Below are 19,281 nucleotides of genomic sequence, written 5' to 3' on the forward strand. Positions count from 1 at the left end.
CTCCACCAGTCTGGGGGCCACACTGCGAATAAACGGGGATGTCCTGACGGGCAGCGCCCCCTGCAGGCCGCTGCGGCTCCCTGAAGGCTTCAGAGGGAAGGAGACGTGTCCCATCTCAGATTAGCTTTAACGGACTGATGGAGGCGGACAGCACCGGAGCAAACATGGCAGAAAAAGCAGAAGCAGACGTGGAAATGACTGAAAACCCATTTGAACCTTATATTGAATCCCTCCGTCAGCAGGTGGAGGACCAAGACCCAGTGTTTCTGATCGGAGTTATCGTCGCTTTGGCGGTGGTCATCATCACCTGTGGTAAGAAGTTAGCGGAAGTTAGCTTGCTAGCTTAGCAGGCTAGGCCTTGCGTGTAGCTTAGCACCGCTACTCACAAAGTGTCGGGCTGTTTGAAAGCGGCAGAGTCAACTGTGAGTTTAGCGTTGTTGTTAACTCTCTAAAGGTGACCCAATAAAATAACGTGCGCTTTAAAACCGTACCTGTATTAGCAAGCTAGCAGGTTAACTGCTAAGCTAGCAAACAGCTGTCAGTTGCACAGCACAGCTGTTCAAACTTAGTGCGCAGTTCTGGTTTTAATAAAAAAAATTTGATAAGACTGCCTGCTGAATAAGCCCCTTTGCTTTCTCGTTTTAGTGTTTCTGAAGTACTTTCTCACCAGTAAAACTGTCCGGACTGCTGTGCTGCTGGTCGGGCTCTGTGACTCCGGGAAAACCCTGCTTTTCAGCCGGGTGAGTGAATGAAACCAAAACGTGGTTCCCACCGCCACGTTTTCTGTCACTGCTCTGATGCGAGACTGTACTTGCTGTTTTGTTTGTTTGTTTTTTTCTTAAAGATTATGCATTTCTTGTTTTGGCAGCTGCTGTCAGGAAAGTTCAAGCGTACACAGACCTCCATCACTGATAGCAGTGCTCCATACAAAGCCAAAAATGACAGGGTGAGTACACAGCTGATGGACCAAAGTAAACTGTGTTCATTAACTTTTCATGTACCATATGATTTACAGTTATCTCTTCTTCCTCTTATGTTCAGGGCAGCACCTGGACTCTGATAGACCTGCCAGGACATGACAGTCTCCGGTCTCAGTACCTGGAGAAGTTCAAGTTGGCAGCCAGGTAAGATGCATGTATACGTTTGTTTAATAGGGCTGCATGATAGTGGAAAACTCTGACATTGTGATACTTCATTTTAATCCAATATCTATTGCAATAAAATCTATCTGGAAAGAATTAATAATTAAAAAGTGATGTTGTAGGGGAGTGCATCTGCTTTGAAAATGAAAAATAATATTTAAAAGGACTGTTTGGAACCTCTCAGATGACGTAAGACTGGCAAAGGCATGCAAACTCTTTCGGATGACTTTGAGATCTGGCTTTGAATTTATCATGTAGAGGTTTGTGGTGTTGACTGTTCAAACAAAATAATGGCATCTATTATGGGAAACTGCTGACAAAGTTCCTGTTTTTGGTCAACATCAACATTTCTATAGCCCCAAATATGTCCATACAGCTGATGTTGTGTTAACAAACTTGATGTCTTGTAAATAAAATAAAAAACAAAACTCAGTGTATCCGGGAACCCTAAAATTAGAGTTTGATTCAACAGACTTCTCTTGTGGATTAGCCATGGGAAATGTGTGTTTTCTAACAGATTGGCCTTTTTTAACATCACAATCGCTGCAATGTGACTGTTTATAAATACATTTAGCTGAGCCATAATGTAGACACATTTTGTTTTTCTTCCTCGTCTTACTTTACTCATCATCACTCTATCACTCACCTCTGCAGAGCGATTGTGTTTGTCGTGGACAGCGCTATCTTCCAGAAAGAAGTGAGAGACGTGGCAGAGTTTCTGTACGTTTTGTTGACGGACACTGTGATCTCCAGAAACGCTCCAGCTCTCGTCGTGGCCTGCAACAAGCAAGGTTCTGTCTCTAAAAAATGACTAACTGAAGTTCACAGTGCTTTATATTAGTTGTTAATTTTCTGCTTAATGGTAGTGCAGCACAGTCATTTACTGGCCTCTTTATTTTGCAGACATCACTATGGCAAAGTCCGCCAAACTGATTCAACAGCAGCTGGAAAAGGAATTGTAAGTAACTGCTGCTGTTACTTGTTACACCTGTGATTTAGTGAGGATTTCTCATAAATGTTCGACACTAGTGAGAGAAATTAAAACAGGAAAAGTGTAAAAATTGTAACAGAGGGCATATCTTGACTTTTGTGCCTCCTTTATACCTGGTAGTAATGTGTGATCTTTAATCTTGATATGTTATCTGGATAGTTAGAACCAACCTACGAGTCTTCTGCATTTATCCCTTGTACTAAAATGCACTTTTGTTATCCTGAATGAACCTTGGATATGACCTCAATCTCAATATTCAGGTCAGCTGAGCAGAGCTGGCTGATTAGTCAATAAACAGGGAGCGTCTCAGGTCAACCGCTTTTTTCTACCGCTATCTAATGTTACTGCTGCTACCTGTAGATGACTTCTCAGGGAGACGAGGTGCTAGGTGACCGTTCCACTTACTGGGTTGATTTTTTTTTCTTAGGAATATGGTCATACTGTATGGATTTCATTTACACATGTTGGGATCTGATCATAATGTGAGCAGATCATCTCCAAATGTGGTCCGGCTGATCCAGTCGTGTTTCAGTCTCATCGTGCTCTTTGTGCAGCTATACATTTCACTAACAGGTGTTTTCTAAGTTATCCGAGTACAGATCAAATGCAAATAGCAGGATGAGGAGGAAAAAAAAGCTTAAGTTCAGCCACTTTAGCCTGATTATCAAGGTACACAGATAATTTAATGTAAAAGCAACAATGAAAACATGCATGTATGTTTATGAGCCATGACTGAGATTTGTTCATACAGCTCAGCTTTACAGTTCTATTCTATGCTATTAAGTAGGTTTGTATTTAATATATTTAAGTTAAACTTTTAAACATTCTATTGAATAACATTCTTCTTTTTATGGATGAAGTATTTATTACTACTACATATCACTATCATTTCATTGCTCAGGCCAAATGAAACTTCAAATAAATGCCTGATTCTACATTTCCCAAAATGCTGCTTGATAGTGTCTGCTGCTTTGACCCGTCCTTCATGGTAAACATCCACATCCCTCAAATAACGCCTTGTTTTGTATGCGTTCTGTGTTGTTTCTGATCACTCTGGTATAATCATTTGGCAATTTCTGACTTGAAAAAGCTCACTCGGAGCCATAAAAACAGAACTGCATTCATGGGCTGAGGTAAACCAAAAACTGTAAAACTGAGTTTCACTCCATGTAACAAGGAAAATGTCAGTAATAACTTTGTAAATTTGACAATCAGTAAGAAAATAAATACGCTTTAACACCATCTCTCATTTTCTCACAGGAATACCTTGAGAGTGACTCGCTCAGCAGCACTGAGCTCTCAGGACGGCTCTGTTGGCGGCAGTCTGTATCTGGGCAAGAAAGGCAAGGACTTCGAGTTCAGCCAGCTGCCCATGAAGGTGGAGTTCCTGGAGTGCAGCGCCCGCGGCTCTAAGGGTGAAGACGGGAATGCAGACATTGAAGGCCTGGAGAATAGCCTGGCTAAACTGTGAAGCTCAACAACCTCAGTGCGCAATTTGCCTTAAAGGCACAAACCTCAGATCAGACACCCTCAACAATCAAAGGGATTAAGACAAACGCCTCTCGGTGGAGTGTCTGTGTAACGTCAGCCTCTTAACTCCATTTAAGCATGAGATATCTGCAACACATGAAAGGATTTTCATGATGGAAGACATTCAGTACAAAATAGACTATTAAAGTAATTGTGGACCGTATAGAAATGAGAGCTGATGTAGCAGTTTGTCAGGTCGCTGTGCAGTGCTGAGAAATGATCCTGCTTATTCAGTGTAGTGTGAACATCCACTTTAGAGCTTTCTTTGGTTTGTTTAGAAAATACACAGCTTAGGGATTATGTAAGAGTTCACCAGATTTATTTTAAGATGTCTCATCTAGTCTGAGCTGTGGAATCAGACAGGCATGAACTGCATTTATTCATTAACTTGGACTGTCTGCCTTGTGCCTTTTTTCTGGTATTGTAATAGACACGTTTTGCTCGTTTGCAGAAGAATGATTTTTCACTTGTTTGAGAGTGTGAATACAGTGCATTTGCAATGAATGTATGAATTTGCCGTAGTCGTACAAGAGTGACATTTTGTGTTTGTAGCCGTCTGTCTTGTTTAAGAAACTGAAACTAAAGCATTTGATGTCCACAGATTTGTGTAAATGGTGAAACATTTCAATGAATGAAAAGATTCAGCAAACATTATTTAATCATTAAATTCTCAGTTTCACCATGTTATGGTTACATGAATTAGCTGGGTGTCTGTTCACAAAACGCTGATTTACATTCATTTTAAAAACACCACCACCACTCCTCCCCAGAGGGACGAGGTTAATGCGGCAGACCGCGGAGCAATTCTGATTTCTGGTTGTGTAGTATTATTGTTTTCAAATGTCTTTGGGAGCAGCTTTCAGTTTCTGTGCTTTGATTTCAGCCCAGCACCTGGTTTGAGTTGAAATGTTTTTGTTTACTATAAAAAGCACTGCAGACTCAGCTAAAAATGAAACACATTTTCTTTCATCAGATGTGGCTGCTATACGGGCCCGAAAAATGCTGAACTCATTTACAAAAATATGAATCCAGTGTCAAAGAAAATATGCATTTCAAAGGGTGACATTTTTATAGGACCTCACAAAAAACCCAACGGAGTTAAACCCCCAAAACAATTATATATTTAGTTTGTTAAATGCTACTTTAACTGTCCTATAAATCTCATTGTTTGTCTGCTGCTGTAGAGATTTTGTTTTATGTTGACAGTTTGGTCTTTCTAAAAGGAAAGCTGGCTAAAAAAAGACAAGCCATGAAGTCCAGACAGTGATGATACCAGTTCAAACAGCAACAAAAAGGAGCGTATTCTCTAAAGAATAATTAAAAAAAAAAGTAATCTAAAAGTTTGGCAAGTGAAAATAATGTACTGCTCTGACCAAAACTAAAGACTTGAGGTGTAAAGTGCTTGAATCTACATCTGGGACAGAGAATAAACAGTCAGACTGGAGCTCTGATCAGCCACTATCACACTTGGTTCTCCTTTCAGCAGAGCAGGGCAGAGCCAGTTCACCTTGTCCCCGTGGCTGATGCTCAGTTTGGGTCCAGACTTCTCCTCCATCGCCTCCTCTGCACCTCCTGCTGCTTCATCCTCCCCCTCAGCCTCCCCTTTCCCTGCCTCAGCCTTCTGTGGGGTCTTCACTTTGTCCTGGTGTTGCTCTTTTCTCTTTGCCTTGCTCTTGCCCTTCCTGCGTTGGGGTGCTGTCGCTTGACTTTTGCCCTCTGGAGCCACCACTGGGTGCTTACTGAGGTCCCACAGGGCGACATGGCTGTCATTTCCCCCACTGACCAGCCAGTTTGGGTGGGAAAGGAAACTAACAAAGTGGGCTTGTGAGGCTCCCTGACTGTGAGCTTTGAAAGCTCCTTGCTGCTCCAGTTTGGATCCGCTGCCGATTCGCATCAGATGAACCCGTCCGTCCTCTGCAGCACAACCCAAAATGTTTCCGCAGCTCGCCACAGACACACAGTGAGCCAGGGGTGGGTTGAAAAGCTGACCTGGCCGCTGCTGGTGGTCGTCTTCTTCCTCTGCTACGTCCTGGAGGTTTAGAGTCCACAGAGGACGGGTCTTCTGCAGACCCCACAGCATCACCTGAAGCAACAAGACAATGATGTTAGGACAGAAATCTTGTCAAGTGTATATCATTGAATACTCAGACTGATTCCCTCACCTGCATGTCCAGTCCGACAGACACCAGGTTGTTGGGTCGGTGAGGCCGGAAAGCCACAGAGGAGCAGATGTTGGTGTGTCTGCGCAGAGTCCTGAACACTTTTCCTCCAGGAAGCTCCAGCACCCGCACAGCCCCGGAGTCATCAGCTACTGCCAGGGCAGATCCCGTCTCATTCAGTGCTACAGAATTGATCTCCTCCTCCCCTGCACCCTGAAACTCCTCCACAGGGCCCTTCAGGTTTCTGGGGTCGAGGACGCTCACTGTGTCTCCATGCGATACGTACAGCTGGCTCGGAGCCGCAGGTGAGAACACAACACTTGTGCTGTCGTCCTCACCGGGGAGAGCGAGGCGGCTGATGATGGTTCCCTCTTGGCTCCACACTGTGACCTTACCACCCTCAGAGCCCGAAGCGAGGAGACCCTCAGGGCCTGGAGACGCCCCGACACACAGGATGGAAGTGGAGTGGCCCTCAGACCACTGCCTGGCCATACTGACCCTGGGAAATGCCAGTAAACAAGGACAAAAATGTCTTGTTATAACAGTCAGCACTTCAATGGCACTTAAGACTGCAGTCTGTTAAATGACCATGAAGTAGAATCACCACCTCTCTAACAAAAACTGATGTAGAGCTGACATTAAAACTAAGTATTAACCAGTTAGTTTATCACAATAAATAATCTGCCAGCTTTGACAACCAATTATTCTTCTTTAAAACAAAGATGTCACATTATTTTGCAAGTCTTGGCTACAAATAGGGTATTAGTGCATATATAATGACCCACTTTGGAATAAACAGGACCCTGACACTGTTTGTGCATATTGCCATTATTCATACAGCTGCATTTGGCATGTATGTATTTGATAGGCGTGCTGTGAGAGCCTTTACCAGACTAATCAGTCATAATAACAGCTGTAAACTGAACATTGTACTCTTGATAACTCTAACAAATGTAGGGTGTGACTGTAGTCAGTTTATTAAACATGAGTAGTTTTAACTGAGTGTATTGAGCCACTGAGCATTTAATTTTACAACACTGAAAAATAGCATTCGTGTTTACATTTATGCAAACATGGTTAACGGTAAAACACTGTAAGGGGTGGAAGAAAAAAGATGGGAAAACCTGACTTGCAGAATCTTACAAAAATTGAGGTTTGCATGTGTCTACAGTAGTATTAAATCACAATTCGTACCTACAAACATCAGAATACAAATGAGCTTTAAAATGTGCACAAATGTTTATTAGAACCGCCTTAACGGTCAGTTTCTGTCTTTTATGATGGGAATTCACGTGAATACAAAGAATAGAGCTCTGAATTTGGTTTTCAGTTATCTCGAGATTTAAGAAGTTGTGGCAAACACAGAAAGCAAATGTCAAACCAAACAGCTTCAGCTCTGCTAACCTGTTAGCCTAAATGCTAACGCGCAGCTTCCCTTTTATCGGAAGGTTTAACAGCGATAACAAACATGCTGGTGTTGATTTTGTAACAAAAATAATTTCTTACAGTGTCACAACTTTACTGATAACTTCATAATCAGAGAATTACACTACCTTAGCAAGTACCGTCCAAACTTTAGCAAGTTGCCATGTGCGGCTCAGTCGCTTACTGATGACATCATAGAGAAAACTCACGTGGTCACCTTGTGTTTAGCCTGCCAGGACATATGAGGTGGATCTTTTTTTGGTGAGAAATTGGAGATTTTTTTTTTTTTAACACTAATCATTACTGAAGAAAACCTATGCTGCACACAAATGTGCATCATATGTAATCTAAAAATATTTCACTAATAAAAGTTGCTGTCTTTTTGTACAAAATTGGACTGAAGGGCTGCCAGTAAGGCACATTTCAGGGAATTTTTTCCTCACATTAGTGTCTTTGAAGACTTTATACCGATTAGCCTAAGAGCTTTTTCTTTCTTGAAGACTTTTTTTAAAAACCTCTTGTCGAAGAAGCTTCTTCAGTTCTAACTGACTTGTTGAAATTTCCATATTTAATCACCCCAAAAAACATGACTGATGTCCCAAATCTTAGACTTACAAGGTGTGAATGGTTGTGTAACTGCCAAGTGAGGATGACTTGAAGTGTCTGGGAAAGTGAGGTGTGTTATAAATACCTGACAAGTGGTGTCATCATCTCCCTTCTTTTAAGTGGATGTTCTACTTTAACATACACTACTGTCCAAATGTTTGGGATCACCCAGACAATTTCATGTTTTCCATGAAAACTCACACTTTTATTCAAAGTTAACATAATTGCACAATGGTTTTCTAATCATCAATTATCCTTTCAACTCGATTAGCTAACACAATGTAGCATTCAAACACAGGAGTGATGGTTGCTGGAAATGTTCCTCTGTACCCCTACGTAGATATTCCATTAAAAATCTGTCGTTTCAAGCCAGAATAGTCATTTACTTTTTCTACTGTAAAAAGGCTAATGTTTGCTGTGAAAAAGACCTTTTACTGTAATAAATGCTATTTTTAGAAGTGATTTAACTGTAATTTGTGTTTTTGTCTTGTTATTGAGCTAAAAATGTTAATCATCAACACTTATCCAAAACATCTCCAACAAAAACTGAACCATTCTTAACTTTTTTCTTCATCTCATCACCATTTACTAACAATGACGTAGACTCTGTGTGGGTTGGTTCTGTGGTTGTCAGAGCTCAGCCTGATAACTCTTGTCTTCTTCCTGCTCCCAAACACAGCAGTTCCACTCTGTCCACACGCTTCCTGGTTCCTCCCCTTCAGATCTGCACTCTGAACATGGGTGGAACCAACATGTGGTGACGTGGAAGAGCTGCCAGGCCCTGTCCACTCCAGGAACATGTGATCTGTAGATCACAGCTCACACTAGTTTCAGGAAGGAGAAAGTGAAACTCACACAGTCACTGGTAGTGAGAGGAGAAATGGCTCAAAAAGGAGTTCAGCTGGACCGAGAAACCTTCTCTTGTTCCATCTGTCTGGATCTCCTGAAGGATCCGGTGGGTCTCACCTGTGGACACAGCTACTGTATGAAGTGTATTAAGGCCCACTGGGATAGAGAGGACCAGACGAGAATCTACAGCTGCCCTCAGTGCAGGAAGACTTTCACACCGAGGCCTGAACTGGAGAAAAACACCATGTTAGCAGCTTTAGTGGAGGAGCTGAAGAAGACTGGACTCCAAGCTGCCGCTGCTGATCACTGCTATGCTGGACCTGAAGATGTGGCCTGCGATTCCTGTATTGGGAAAAAACTGAAAGCCTTCAAGTCCTGTTTGGTTTGTTTGGCCTCTTTCTGTGAGAAACACCTTCAGCCTCACTATGATGTACCTCCATTAAAGAAACACCAGTTGGTGGAACCCTCCAAGAGCCTCCAGGAGAACATCTGCTCTCGTCATGATGAGGTGAAGAAGATGTTCTGTCGTACTGATCAGCAGTCTATCTGTTATCTCTGCTCTGTGGAGGAACATAAAGGCCATGACACAGTCTCAGCTGCAGCAGAAAGGACTGAGAGGCAGAAGAAGCTGGAGGTGAGTCGACTGAACATCCAGCAGTGGATCCAGGACAGACAGAAAGATGTGGAGCTGCTTCAACAGGAGCTAAAGGACATCCACGTCTCTGCTGATAAAACAGTGGAGGACAGTGTGGAGATGTTTACCCAGATGATCCATCTCATCCAGAACAGAAGCTCTGAGGTGGAGCAGCAGATTAGAACCCAGCAGGAGACCGAAGAGAGTCGAGTCAAAGAGCTTCAGGAGAAGCTGCAGCAAGATATCAGGGATCTGGAGAGGAAAGATGCTGAGCTGAAGCAGCTCTCAGATACACCAGATCACAGCCAGTTTCTCCACAACTACCCCTCAGTGTCATCACTCAGTGAGTCCACACACTCATCCAGCATCAACATCCGTCCTCTGAGACACTTTGAGGACGTGACAGCAGCTGTGAAAGAGCTCAGAGGTAAACTGCAGGGTGTCCTGAAGGATACCTGGACAAACATCTCACTGACAATCACTCAGCCAGATGTTTTACTGTCAGAACCAGAACCAGGACCAGGACTAGAACCAAAGACCAGAGCTGGATTCTTGAAATATTCACGTCAAATCACTCTGGATCCAAACACAGCAAACGGAAACCTGTTATTATCTGAAGGGAACAGAAAAGTAACATTTACACATCAGCAACGGTCTCATCCTCGTCATCCAGACAGATTCACTGGACAGCAGCAGGTCCTGAGTAGAGAGAGTCTGACTGGTCGTTGTTACTGGGAGGTGGAGTGGAGAGGACTAGTTGGTGTATCAGTCGCATACAAGAATATCAGCAGAGAAGGAAGTAGGGATGAAGTTTTATTTGGATACAATGACAAATCTTGCGCATTATATTGTTTCCAAGACAGTTATAATTTTTGGTACAACAAAATCTACACTTCCATCTCAGGTCCCCAGTCCTCCAGAGTAGGAGTTTATCTGGATCACAGTGCAGGTATTCTGTCTTTCTACAGCATCTCTGAAACCATGACTCTCCTTCACAGAGTCCAGATTACATTCACTGAGCCGCTACACGCTGGATTTTACATTAATCCTGATGCAAGTGCTGAGTTGTGTGAAGTGAAGTAGGTAACTGAAGGTGCAGTGAGTCTGATTGTGTCTTTGATTCTTGGACTCATTTAGTCTCCATCATTGTTGCTCACAGCTCATTGTTTCATTTCTACACCGCACAGAGATCAGCTGTCAATCGAACAGTGAGCGTCAGCACTCGTTGATCTTCTCGTTTCTTCTTCTTTTCGTCTCTGACTTTCTTCCTACTTTCTTGACTAAAATATGACTTTGATTTGTCTGGATGTTTCCAGCCTAGATGTTGTTTGTTCTCTCGGTCAGCAGAGAGGATTTATTTCACAGGACCAACAAGTGGAAAGTGTGATTTGATCCAGTTTGGATGTGCAGACGTTTTGTTGAGTCCCGATACACATCAGACAGCAGATGTTGTAAGGTTGTGGACTTGATGTTGATTTTCATGAAGGTGAAACTTCCCCACAATGCTGTAGTGTTGGTTCAGTGTGGAAGCAGCGACAAGTTGAGTCTGGTTTTAAAGTATCAGGACACAATAAGTGACGTTTGATGGAAGTTTCTGTTGTTCCTGACAAGTTTTCTGACTCGTCACTGAATCGCTGAGTGATGCAGTTTTTACAGCTGAAATATTTAAACATCAACAACAAACAGAAAATGTGCATCTGTGTCAGCTTCAGACAGGAAATCATTAAATTCTTGGTTTATTTTGAAAATTTTATTGTAAATATTTCCGTGTTTTCATATTTCAGTTTCTCAGAAACTATTTTCCAATTTAAAATCTATGTGGAAATGTAACAGGAAGTGACTTTTATTGTGTTTTATTGTTTTGCTCTCATTTGAATTCATGTTTATTCAGTTCTATGCTAGTGATGCGTTTAAGGAACCAGCTGAGGTGATGGAAAACTCAGCTTTCTATTCCAATGTACTTAATGTTTCTTTGACAGAGATATGTACAGACTGTGTTGTATTTGGGTTTATTGTTTGATTTTCTGGGGAAGTATGATCGTGTTTATTCCAGTCAGTAGTCATTTCATTAGTCTCAGATGGTCATGTGTCATTTTGTTGGTTTGTTTTGTTTCTAGAATGTCGACAAACTTGTGATTTGGCTTCATGTTCATCTGCAAATAAATAACGATATATGACCAGAACCTGGATTCTATCATTTATGCTGATATCAAACATTGAAATAAATATTCTATCCCTAACCTGGTAGAAATCCTATATTTAAGGCAATCGTATACTTAAAGGATTCACACATTAGTTCCTACAAATTCTGCAGAAAATGTAAAAGGAAAGCACAGAGGAGGCAGATCATGGAAGCATTGTGCAGCGTGTCCCCCACCCGGCCTTCATCTCCACAATGGCTGCTCTCCGCTGATTCATCCAAAGCTGCAGATCTGATGAGTGTGGGCCATTTCTGGGTCAGTGAGCAGCATGCCATACTGCTGCACTGAATAGGGAAGAGTGAGCGGAGGCCATGGCTTTCAGGCCCTCACCGAGGACACGCACAAACTGACCGCTCACACACAACACACACACACTATTACACTGCCAACACACGCTGTACATCCTCACAAAGCAGCAGCAGCAGTTCTCACGCAGCATTTTGAATGTAAGTACTCTGCAACTGTTTACCATTTTCTGCTTATGAGCTGTGCGTTAGTTACACTTTCCTCCATAGTGAGAGGTTCCTGTTGTGAAGCAGATTAATGTGTGCTGATGTAAAGAGATGCTGAAGCTGTCAGGAGGTTGTTTCACAGTTTGTTGTCTATTAATACTCAGATTTTTTGTCAGTTAACAACTCATCCATGATGACAGTGAGAGGATGTATCTTCTAATTTTGCCCTGAAACCATTTTTTTTTTTTGTAATATTGGAGGCATAAGGTAAGATTTATGTTTGCTGTAATGGGCTTAAATTAGGATGCATTTGGGTCTTTCTTGAGTATAAACCTCCAAAAAACACTGCAAGTCAGAGTTCCTGAATGATTGGTAGCTCCAGTAATGAGCGTATTAACGCTGCTGTGATGGTAAACAGGACTCATATTAGTAACACATGAATTACTTTCTCCTAATGGACTCTTGCCAGAGATTGTTCATTTAGATAGAGACGCACATGGCTTCTACTGATAGAGCACATCTGATGCAAATTAAAACTATTTTCATTTAATTTAGTCGCTCCTAATTGATATATATTAGAATTTAATATATGAATTATGCACTAACATGTACATTTTCACCATCATTGCCAAATGTCTGTCTAAGCAAGCTATTACATGCCTATCAGCAAAATAATATTTTTCAGCAACACATTATTGCACTATTTTCATTTCCTGATTACAGTTGACCTGCAAATAGACATGTATCAAATAGGAAAATAGCATTTGTAGTAAAAAAATGAAAAAAACAACTTGAATTTAACAATTTAAATTATTGAATAAAATAAGTAGTTAGCAGTCTTTTTATAGTAAAAAAGTAAATACATTTCCAAATTTATGAAAAACAAATAGAAAAAATGAAAAATTTTATTGTCATTCAGCCATACAGGATTTTATTGTTACATCACCATAAAGTTAAACTACTTTGAGATAGATAGATAGATAGATAGATAGATAGATAGATAGATAGATAGATAGATAGATAGATAGATAGATAGATAGATAGATAGATAGATAGATAGATAGATAGATGTTGATATGGCAGTTTTTGTAAAACAAAAAAAACAAAAACAAACATCAAGCAAGAAGCAAGCAAACAACAACAACAAAGAAATGAATCATTAACTGAATCATGAACATCTCTGTCCCACCATTTTTATCACTTGTTTATTGTATTTCAAGTCAAAGGAGGCATATTATTTATTTATTTAATGTTTATTTAACAGGGACGATACATACAACATTGCCACAATGGGAAAATGTGAACGTATATAGGACGTCTAGCTTCAGCTAATTTGCAGTCTTTGTCCCTGGTCAGGATTTACAGTAAAATAAATTATACAGAATACAGATACAATTTTACAAATAAAATAATACCGTGAATACAATCAATAAGTACCACAAATGATAGTGTATAAAATGTGGCAAGAGGATCACTATTTTGGGCTTAGTCATGTATGTGTATATGCTATTTGTACATAAATGTTGTGTTTTGATCTCAAATTTTGATCTCATATCATAGTGTACAGTTTCTTCGTTTAGCTTTGTTGTCCTGCTTCTTCCTGCATGTGTCTAAGTATCTTTCTGCACATTTGCTTGTAAAGTTCAGCACACTGAGAGCTTCTGGGAATCTTGTGTGTCTGAGCAGACTTGTCCAGTGATGCTGATTCTGATTCTCTTCCACAGAAGATTTGGATTTACCTTAAAACATTCACACAGCAGACAGCATGAAGTCACCCTATTTCCCTGCGAGATCGGTGCTTTTTCGCAAGGAGCCCAACGGAGTGACATACAGAGTCCCAGCTCTGCTCTACCTGCCAAACTCCAGGTCGTTTCTGGCTTTTTGTGAGGAGAGACTCAGTCCGTCCGACTCTCAGGCTCATCTGCTGGTTATGAGGAGAGGAACTTTCTACAGGAACTATGTGGAGGTCAGTGATGCTCATGACATCAGGACTGCAGATGTAAAACCTGTGGTACTTCAGTGTTTTGTACAAACTCTGTTGCTTTACCACTTTAATTCATTAATATTAGGCTCTTATTTTAAAATATATTTCTCCATCAACTACATATGAACAGGTCAATTTGAATACATTTCTTTTATAATGACTCATAATGGAGTAAATAATAGCTTCAGTCAGATTAGAAAGGTTATAGAGGGTAAGTTAATAATAAGATAACAAGGCATTTTTGTAGTTTGATGCAACAACAGTATATTTTCTGTGTTTCCTCCAAGATAAAAATGACGTCACTGAAATTATATGTAAAACAACACAGCTATTGAGAGATGAGCCCTATTGAAAGACATTCAGTGAAAATGTTATTCAAATATTTTAGCTATGCATTTAGCATTTAGATATGTAAAAACCCGAGCAAGTAAAACTAAATTTAACTGTAAAAGTTAGCTTTTTCCTTCAAATTTTAAGAAGACCAGTTAAATGCAGCTGAAGGCCCCAGAAGAAGCACATAAGAAGATGTTGAGTTATTTCACCAGATATACAGAAAAGAAAATGAGTATTTTATCCCTTTTGCATCAAATGTTGCAAATGTCACCAGCCTTATTTTCCATTTGTGTCACCTTTGTCTCCTTTCTGCTGCAGTGGGAGGACATTTGTGTTCTGGGCACTGCTTTCCTGCCAGGCCACCGCTCCATGAACCCCTGTCCGGTGTACGATGAGTTCACGGGAACCCTCTTCCTCTTCTTCATCGCTGTCCTGGGCCACACCTCAGAGTCCTACCAGCTGGTGACGGGGAAGAACGTGACCCGACTCTGCTACATCTCCAGCACTGATGGCGGCGACACCTGGAGCGCCGTCACTGACCTCACAATGAGGGTCATAGGAGACACTATCAAAGGTCTGGGGCTTCGTATAGACAACATCCATTTTAAAAGAGACTGCAGTTGTGTTATTGTGATTATTGCAAACATAAAAAAATTTAAATGTGACATGTGAGTTTCCAACATTGGAGATCAAGATCAAAACAACTGTTCAGTAGCTAAAAAACTACTTCTGCTGTACAAAATAAAATGTATTTTTTTATTAATTTTTTTCTTGTAAACAATTCCCCACATTCAAGGGGTAAAAAAAACACATATTTCTTTAAAAAATTAAAGTTGCAGGTTTTTTTGTGTTGTTTTACATGTTTTACATCTTCCAAAAACAATCCTTAAAATATCATAAGTGATTGCATATATATACCAGTAAAACTTCTAATATTTTCTTAAGAATACTCACAAAAAAATCAACCAAAATCCAGCAAAATTCGCTGGATTTTGGTTGATTTTTTGTGAATGTTCTTAAGAAACATTTTTTTTAACATTTCTTTTTTTTTTCTTCATTAAAAAATCCCCCCAAATGTTGAAAATGTTGACATTAGAAGTTTCACTGAGAAAATATTTACTTTTCCACATTTTAAAACGGGTCAATTTGACCCTCAGGACAACACGAGGGTTAAAAAGACTCAATCTCGCCTTTGAGTTTTATGTATTGACCCCTGAAATTGATGCATTTGAACTATTTATCTTCTTTCTTCCTTCCTGGCAGAATGGGCCACGTTCGCTCTGGGTCCAGGTCACGGCATCCAGCTGAAGTCGGGTCGTCTGCTCGTTCCGGCCTACGCCTACCACATCGAGTGCAAAGAGTGCTTCGGACAGCTCTGCCAGACCACTCCTCATGCCTTTTGCTTCCACAGCGACACCCACGGGAGAAGCTGGCGTTTTGGGGAGGCGGTACCGGGCCCGGAGAGCGTGGAGTGTCAGATGGTGTCTGTGGACGAGGAGGACGGCACTAACGTGTTGTACTGTAACGCGCGCAGCCCTCTGGGGTACAGAGTTCAGGCCCTCAGTCTGGACGATGGAGCCGTGTTCCAGGAGGGGCAGCTAGTGCAGCGGCTGGTGGAGCCTCGAAACGGTTGTCATGGTAGCATTATTGGATTTCCTGCCCCGTTACATCTGCATCAATGCCTTAAAAATCACCTACAGCAACCTGTGAGCCGCTCCAGACACTGGACATCTCACATGGCCCAGTCTTTTCACTCCAGTTCTGTTGCATCCACATCCATCACAGCATCTCAGCCTCCAAACATCACCTCAGCTCTCAACAGTCTGTCACCCCATCATGACTCCCCCCCAGATTTCCTCACCCCCACCTGGGTAGTGTACTCCCACCCAACATGGACCACTGCACGCAAGGATCTCGGCATGTTCCTCAGCCTTTTCCCCCGTGATCCAGACAGCTGGCGTGGCCCTTGGGTGATCTACGAGGGCCCCAGCGCCTACTCTGACCTGGCCTACCTGGAGCTGTCGCCCTCACCTGGATCGCCGCCTGCCGTGGCCTTCGCCTGCCTGTTTGAGTGCGGCACCAAAACCGCCTACGATGAGATCTGCTTCAGCATCTTCACCCTCTATGAGCTCATTGACAATCTGCCTCGAGTCGCACAGCCGCAAAATGATGGATATAAGAGACGGCAGAACCAGACGTCTGAGGCGGATTGTAGATGTGATGCTCAGAATGTTTTCCAGCAGGTACCACATGTGAAGAAGAGGAGAAAGAAGAACAAACTGATGGAGATGTGCTCCGTTTCTTAAATAGAGTCTTAATATAGTCTTCAAGCTTGTAATGCGTAGATTTGATATAGTTTTCTATATATACTCAGTGGCTACTTTATTAGTTACCCCCGTACAATCAAATATTATTCTTCCACCATAAGGTTTACTGTCATGATGCCTGTGATGTTCAGGTTTTGACCGATGTAGCGCTTTTGATTCAGGCATTGTAAAGTATTGCATTATTTTTTTGCCCCATTATGACAAAAAGTTACTGCTCAATATAGCCATGACCTCAGTAAGAAGACAAACACTTGATTTCACACAGTTCCAACATGAACTGAACATTTACATTCAGAATCATAGAATTTATGACTGAACTGTGGTAAAAGTTTTAATATACTGTAGATACAAAGCATGGAAGTTTTCCTATCTTATTGCTTTTCAGAACTGAGTCATGGTCCATTTAATTTGAATGAAGAAGAATTTACAAAAACAAACAAACAAAAAAGAGTATCTAATGTCAAAGTGACAGATTTCAACAAAGAAATGTCAATTAATTCAAAATACGACATGTAACTGTACAAGAAAGAGGCTAGTAAGAGAGGCCACCATGATACCTATAACTCCACTTAAGGAGTTATAACTTTTAGTGACAGATGGGAGAGTCTGAGGAGCCAAACATTTATGGGATATTGGCAAAGAGAAAGCCACTGATGATAAAGTCCAAATTTAATCTGACTCAAGACTCAAGCTTGCCAGAAAGCATATTGGAGACTCTGAAGTCAAGTGAAAGAAGGTTCTTTGGTGTGATGAGACCAAAAGTGAGTTTTTAGCCACCAGATTAGACACCAAACACTGCACATCATCTCAAATACAACATCCTCACTGTGAAGCATGGTGGTGGCAGCATCATGATGTGGGGATGCTTCTCAGCAGCAGGTGCTGGAAGGCTTGTGATAGCAGAGGGTAAAATGAATGCAGCAAAGTATAAGGAAATCTTGGAGTACAATCTGTCGGTGTCTGCAAGACAATTGTCACTTACGAGAGTTGATTCCCAACAAGACAATGACCTGAAGCATACAGCCAAAGCCACACAGAAAGGGTTTAAAGAAAAGATGATTGTTCTTGAGTGGCTGAATCACAGCCCAGACCTGAATCCAACTGAGGATTTGTGGTTGGACTGGAAAAGTGATCCCCATGCAACCTGACAGTTAGCTGAGACCTATCCACACAGGCTCAGTGCTGTAATTACAGCCAAAGGTGCATCTACTAAATACCGACTGAAAGGTTGTGAATACTTATGCAATCTTTTATTATTTTTTACTTTGATATGAAAGAATCTTTTTTTGTAAATTCATGTCAGAAAGGCCTGACAATGATTTAGTGTTTAAAAGTAATAAAAGGAGAAAACTTTCTTATATAGGGGGGCAAATACTTCTAATAGACCCTGCAGATATATAAATAAGAATAAAGTGGCCACTGAGTGAACATCCACCATGTTTTCTTTCACACTGTACACCCTGTTGACAAGAGTGACTGGTCTCATGACTGGTGCAGATTTTGTAGTGTTATTGAGTGGGTTTTAGTTGCAGCATCTGCAACACAATATGAGATGAAAAGCCTTTCAGTTCAGTTCAGTATGTTGAGTGTCTGTTATGATTCGTAAAACACATAAAATGTCATTAAAATTCTCAACCCTCAAATTTTTCTCCACTTAGTGGGAGTGTTCTTTAGCTAATGGTGCTTGGAGCTGTGTAATTAGTCAGAATTAGTCAGTAATGGGAAATTAATCAAAGAACACTCGGATTCCACTTTTTTAAATGTGAAGATACGGTGTCTGTGAATATTTTGGAATGATATTTTCAAATACGTAACCTTGAAGTCTAAATTTTGGGGTCATTTTCCCATATTTGTTCATGTTTCATAGACTAAATGAAGAAAATAAATACCACATTAATTGATAAAGATGGTGGTGATTCAGATGGGAGCAGGTCAAAGCTATGTCCTTTGTTTACATAAGTACACGTATTAGCATCAAAATACACTTAAAATACACAAAATAATTACTTACGAGAATGGCATATTTTTGAATAAAGAATATTAAATTATTAGATTGTAATTACTGATGCAGTATTATGTTCACTGTAGTATTGAGGGTGGTAAAGTTGGTTTAGCTACAGACTCAAGTACTTTACTGACTGAGCTGCTCATGAATTCCACCTTGGGAATCAATAAAGTTTTATGTTTAATTTGTAATCTCACATCATAATGTGTGTGTTGATTATATTTTTCTACATTAAACAAAATCTGCAACGTAACTAAACGTTGTCAGATAAATGTGGAGTAAAAAGTACAGTATTTGCCTCACAACTGTAGTGCAACAAAAGTATAAAGTAACATGAAATGGAAATACTGAAACTGTACTTACAGTGTATGTATTTGGTTACTTTCTACCACACAAAACTTAAGCATATTATTAGGGTTTTTCCTACGAATTCAAGTGTTACGTTCCAACATTAAATATATCTTATCAGCTGTTTTAGATACTCCAGAGCTCTGCCTACTGTTTCTTCTTCTTCTCATCAGTTATGAAGGCAAATGTCTGCAGATAAAACCTCACCATGACGTCTGTTTGCACTAATTGACCTTATGGTGAGATTGTTTTGTGAACTGTTGTTTTCCAGATCAAGGAGAACGTTCAGTCTCAA

The 19,281-nt window shown here is 40.8% G+C and overlaps 4 protein-coding genes across 4 annotated transcripts; 3 read left to right on the forward strand and 1 right to left on the reverse strand.

Annotated features, from left to right (window-relative positions):
* Positions 1–75: 75 nt before the first annotated feature.
* srprb (SRP receptor subunit beta) lies at positions 76–4,362 on the forward strand. The gene is made up of 7 exons (XM_022222105.2): positions 76–312; positions 646–740; positions 869–946; positions 1,042–1,124; positions 1,797–1,933; positions 2,046–2,100; positions 3,394–4,362. The coding sequence occupies exons 1-7, from the start codon at positions 138–140 to the stop codon at positions 3,602–3,604; spliced, it is 834 nt and encodes a 277-aa protein (XP_022077797.1). The 5' UTR covers positions 76–137; the 3' UTR covers positions 3,605–4,362.
* On the reverse strand, positions 4,304–7,452 carry wdr53 (WD repeat domain 53). Its single transcript, XM_022222104.2, has 3 exons — positions 7,376–7,452; positions 5,826–6,321; positions 4,304–5,746 (listed from the first exon to the last, which is right to left on the reverse strand). The coding sequence occupies exons 2-3, from the start codon at positions 6,312–6,314 to the stop codon at positions 5,072–5,074; spliced, it is 1,164 nt and encodes a 387-aa protein (XP_022077796.2). The 5' UTR covers positions 6,315–6,321; positions 7,376–7,452; the 3' UTR covers positions 4,304–5,071.
* Positions 7,453–8,696: 1,244 nt separating this feature from the next.
* On the forward strand, positions 8,697–11,513 carry LOC110971711 (tripartite motif-containing protein 16-like). The gene has a single exon (XM_022222106.2). It carries the CDS (start codon positions 8,734–8,736, stop codon positions 10,417–10,419), a length of 1,686 nt encoding a protein of 561 aa, XP_022077798.2. The 5' UTR covers positions 8,697–8,733; the 3' UTR covers positions 10,420–11,513.
* Positions 11,514–13,186: 1,673 nt separating this feature from the next.
* Positions 13,187–19,216, forward strand: neu4 (sialidase 4). The gene is made up of 3 exons (XM_022222107.2): positions 13,187–13,955; positions 14,625–14,880; positions 15,570–19,216. The coding sequence occupies exons 1-3, from the start codon at positions 13,755–13,757 to the stop codon at positions 16,610–16,612; spliced, it is 1,500 nt and encodes a 499-aa protein (XP_022077799.1). The 5' UTR covers positions 13,187–13,754; the 3' UTR covers positions 16,613–19,216.
* The last annotated feature ends 65 nt before the right edge of the window (positions 19,217–19,281 follow it).

The sequence above is a fragment of the Acanthochromis polyacanthus genome, chromosome 13, assembly GCF_021347895.1.
Source record: "Acanthochromis polyacanthus isolate Apoly-LR-REF ecotype Palm Island chromosome 13, KAUST_Apoly_ChrSc, whole genome shotgun sequence".
Lineage (NCBI taxonomy): Eukaryota > Metazoa > Chordata > Actinopteri > Pomacentridae > Acanthochromis > Acanthochromis polyacanthus.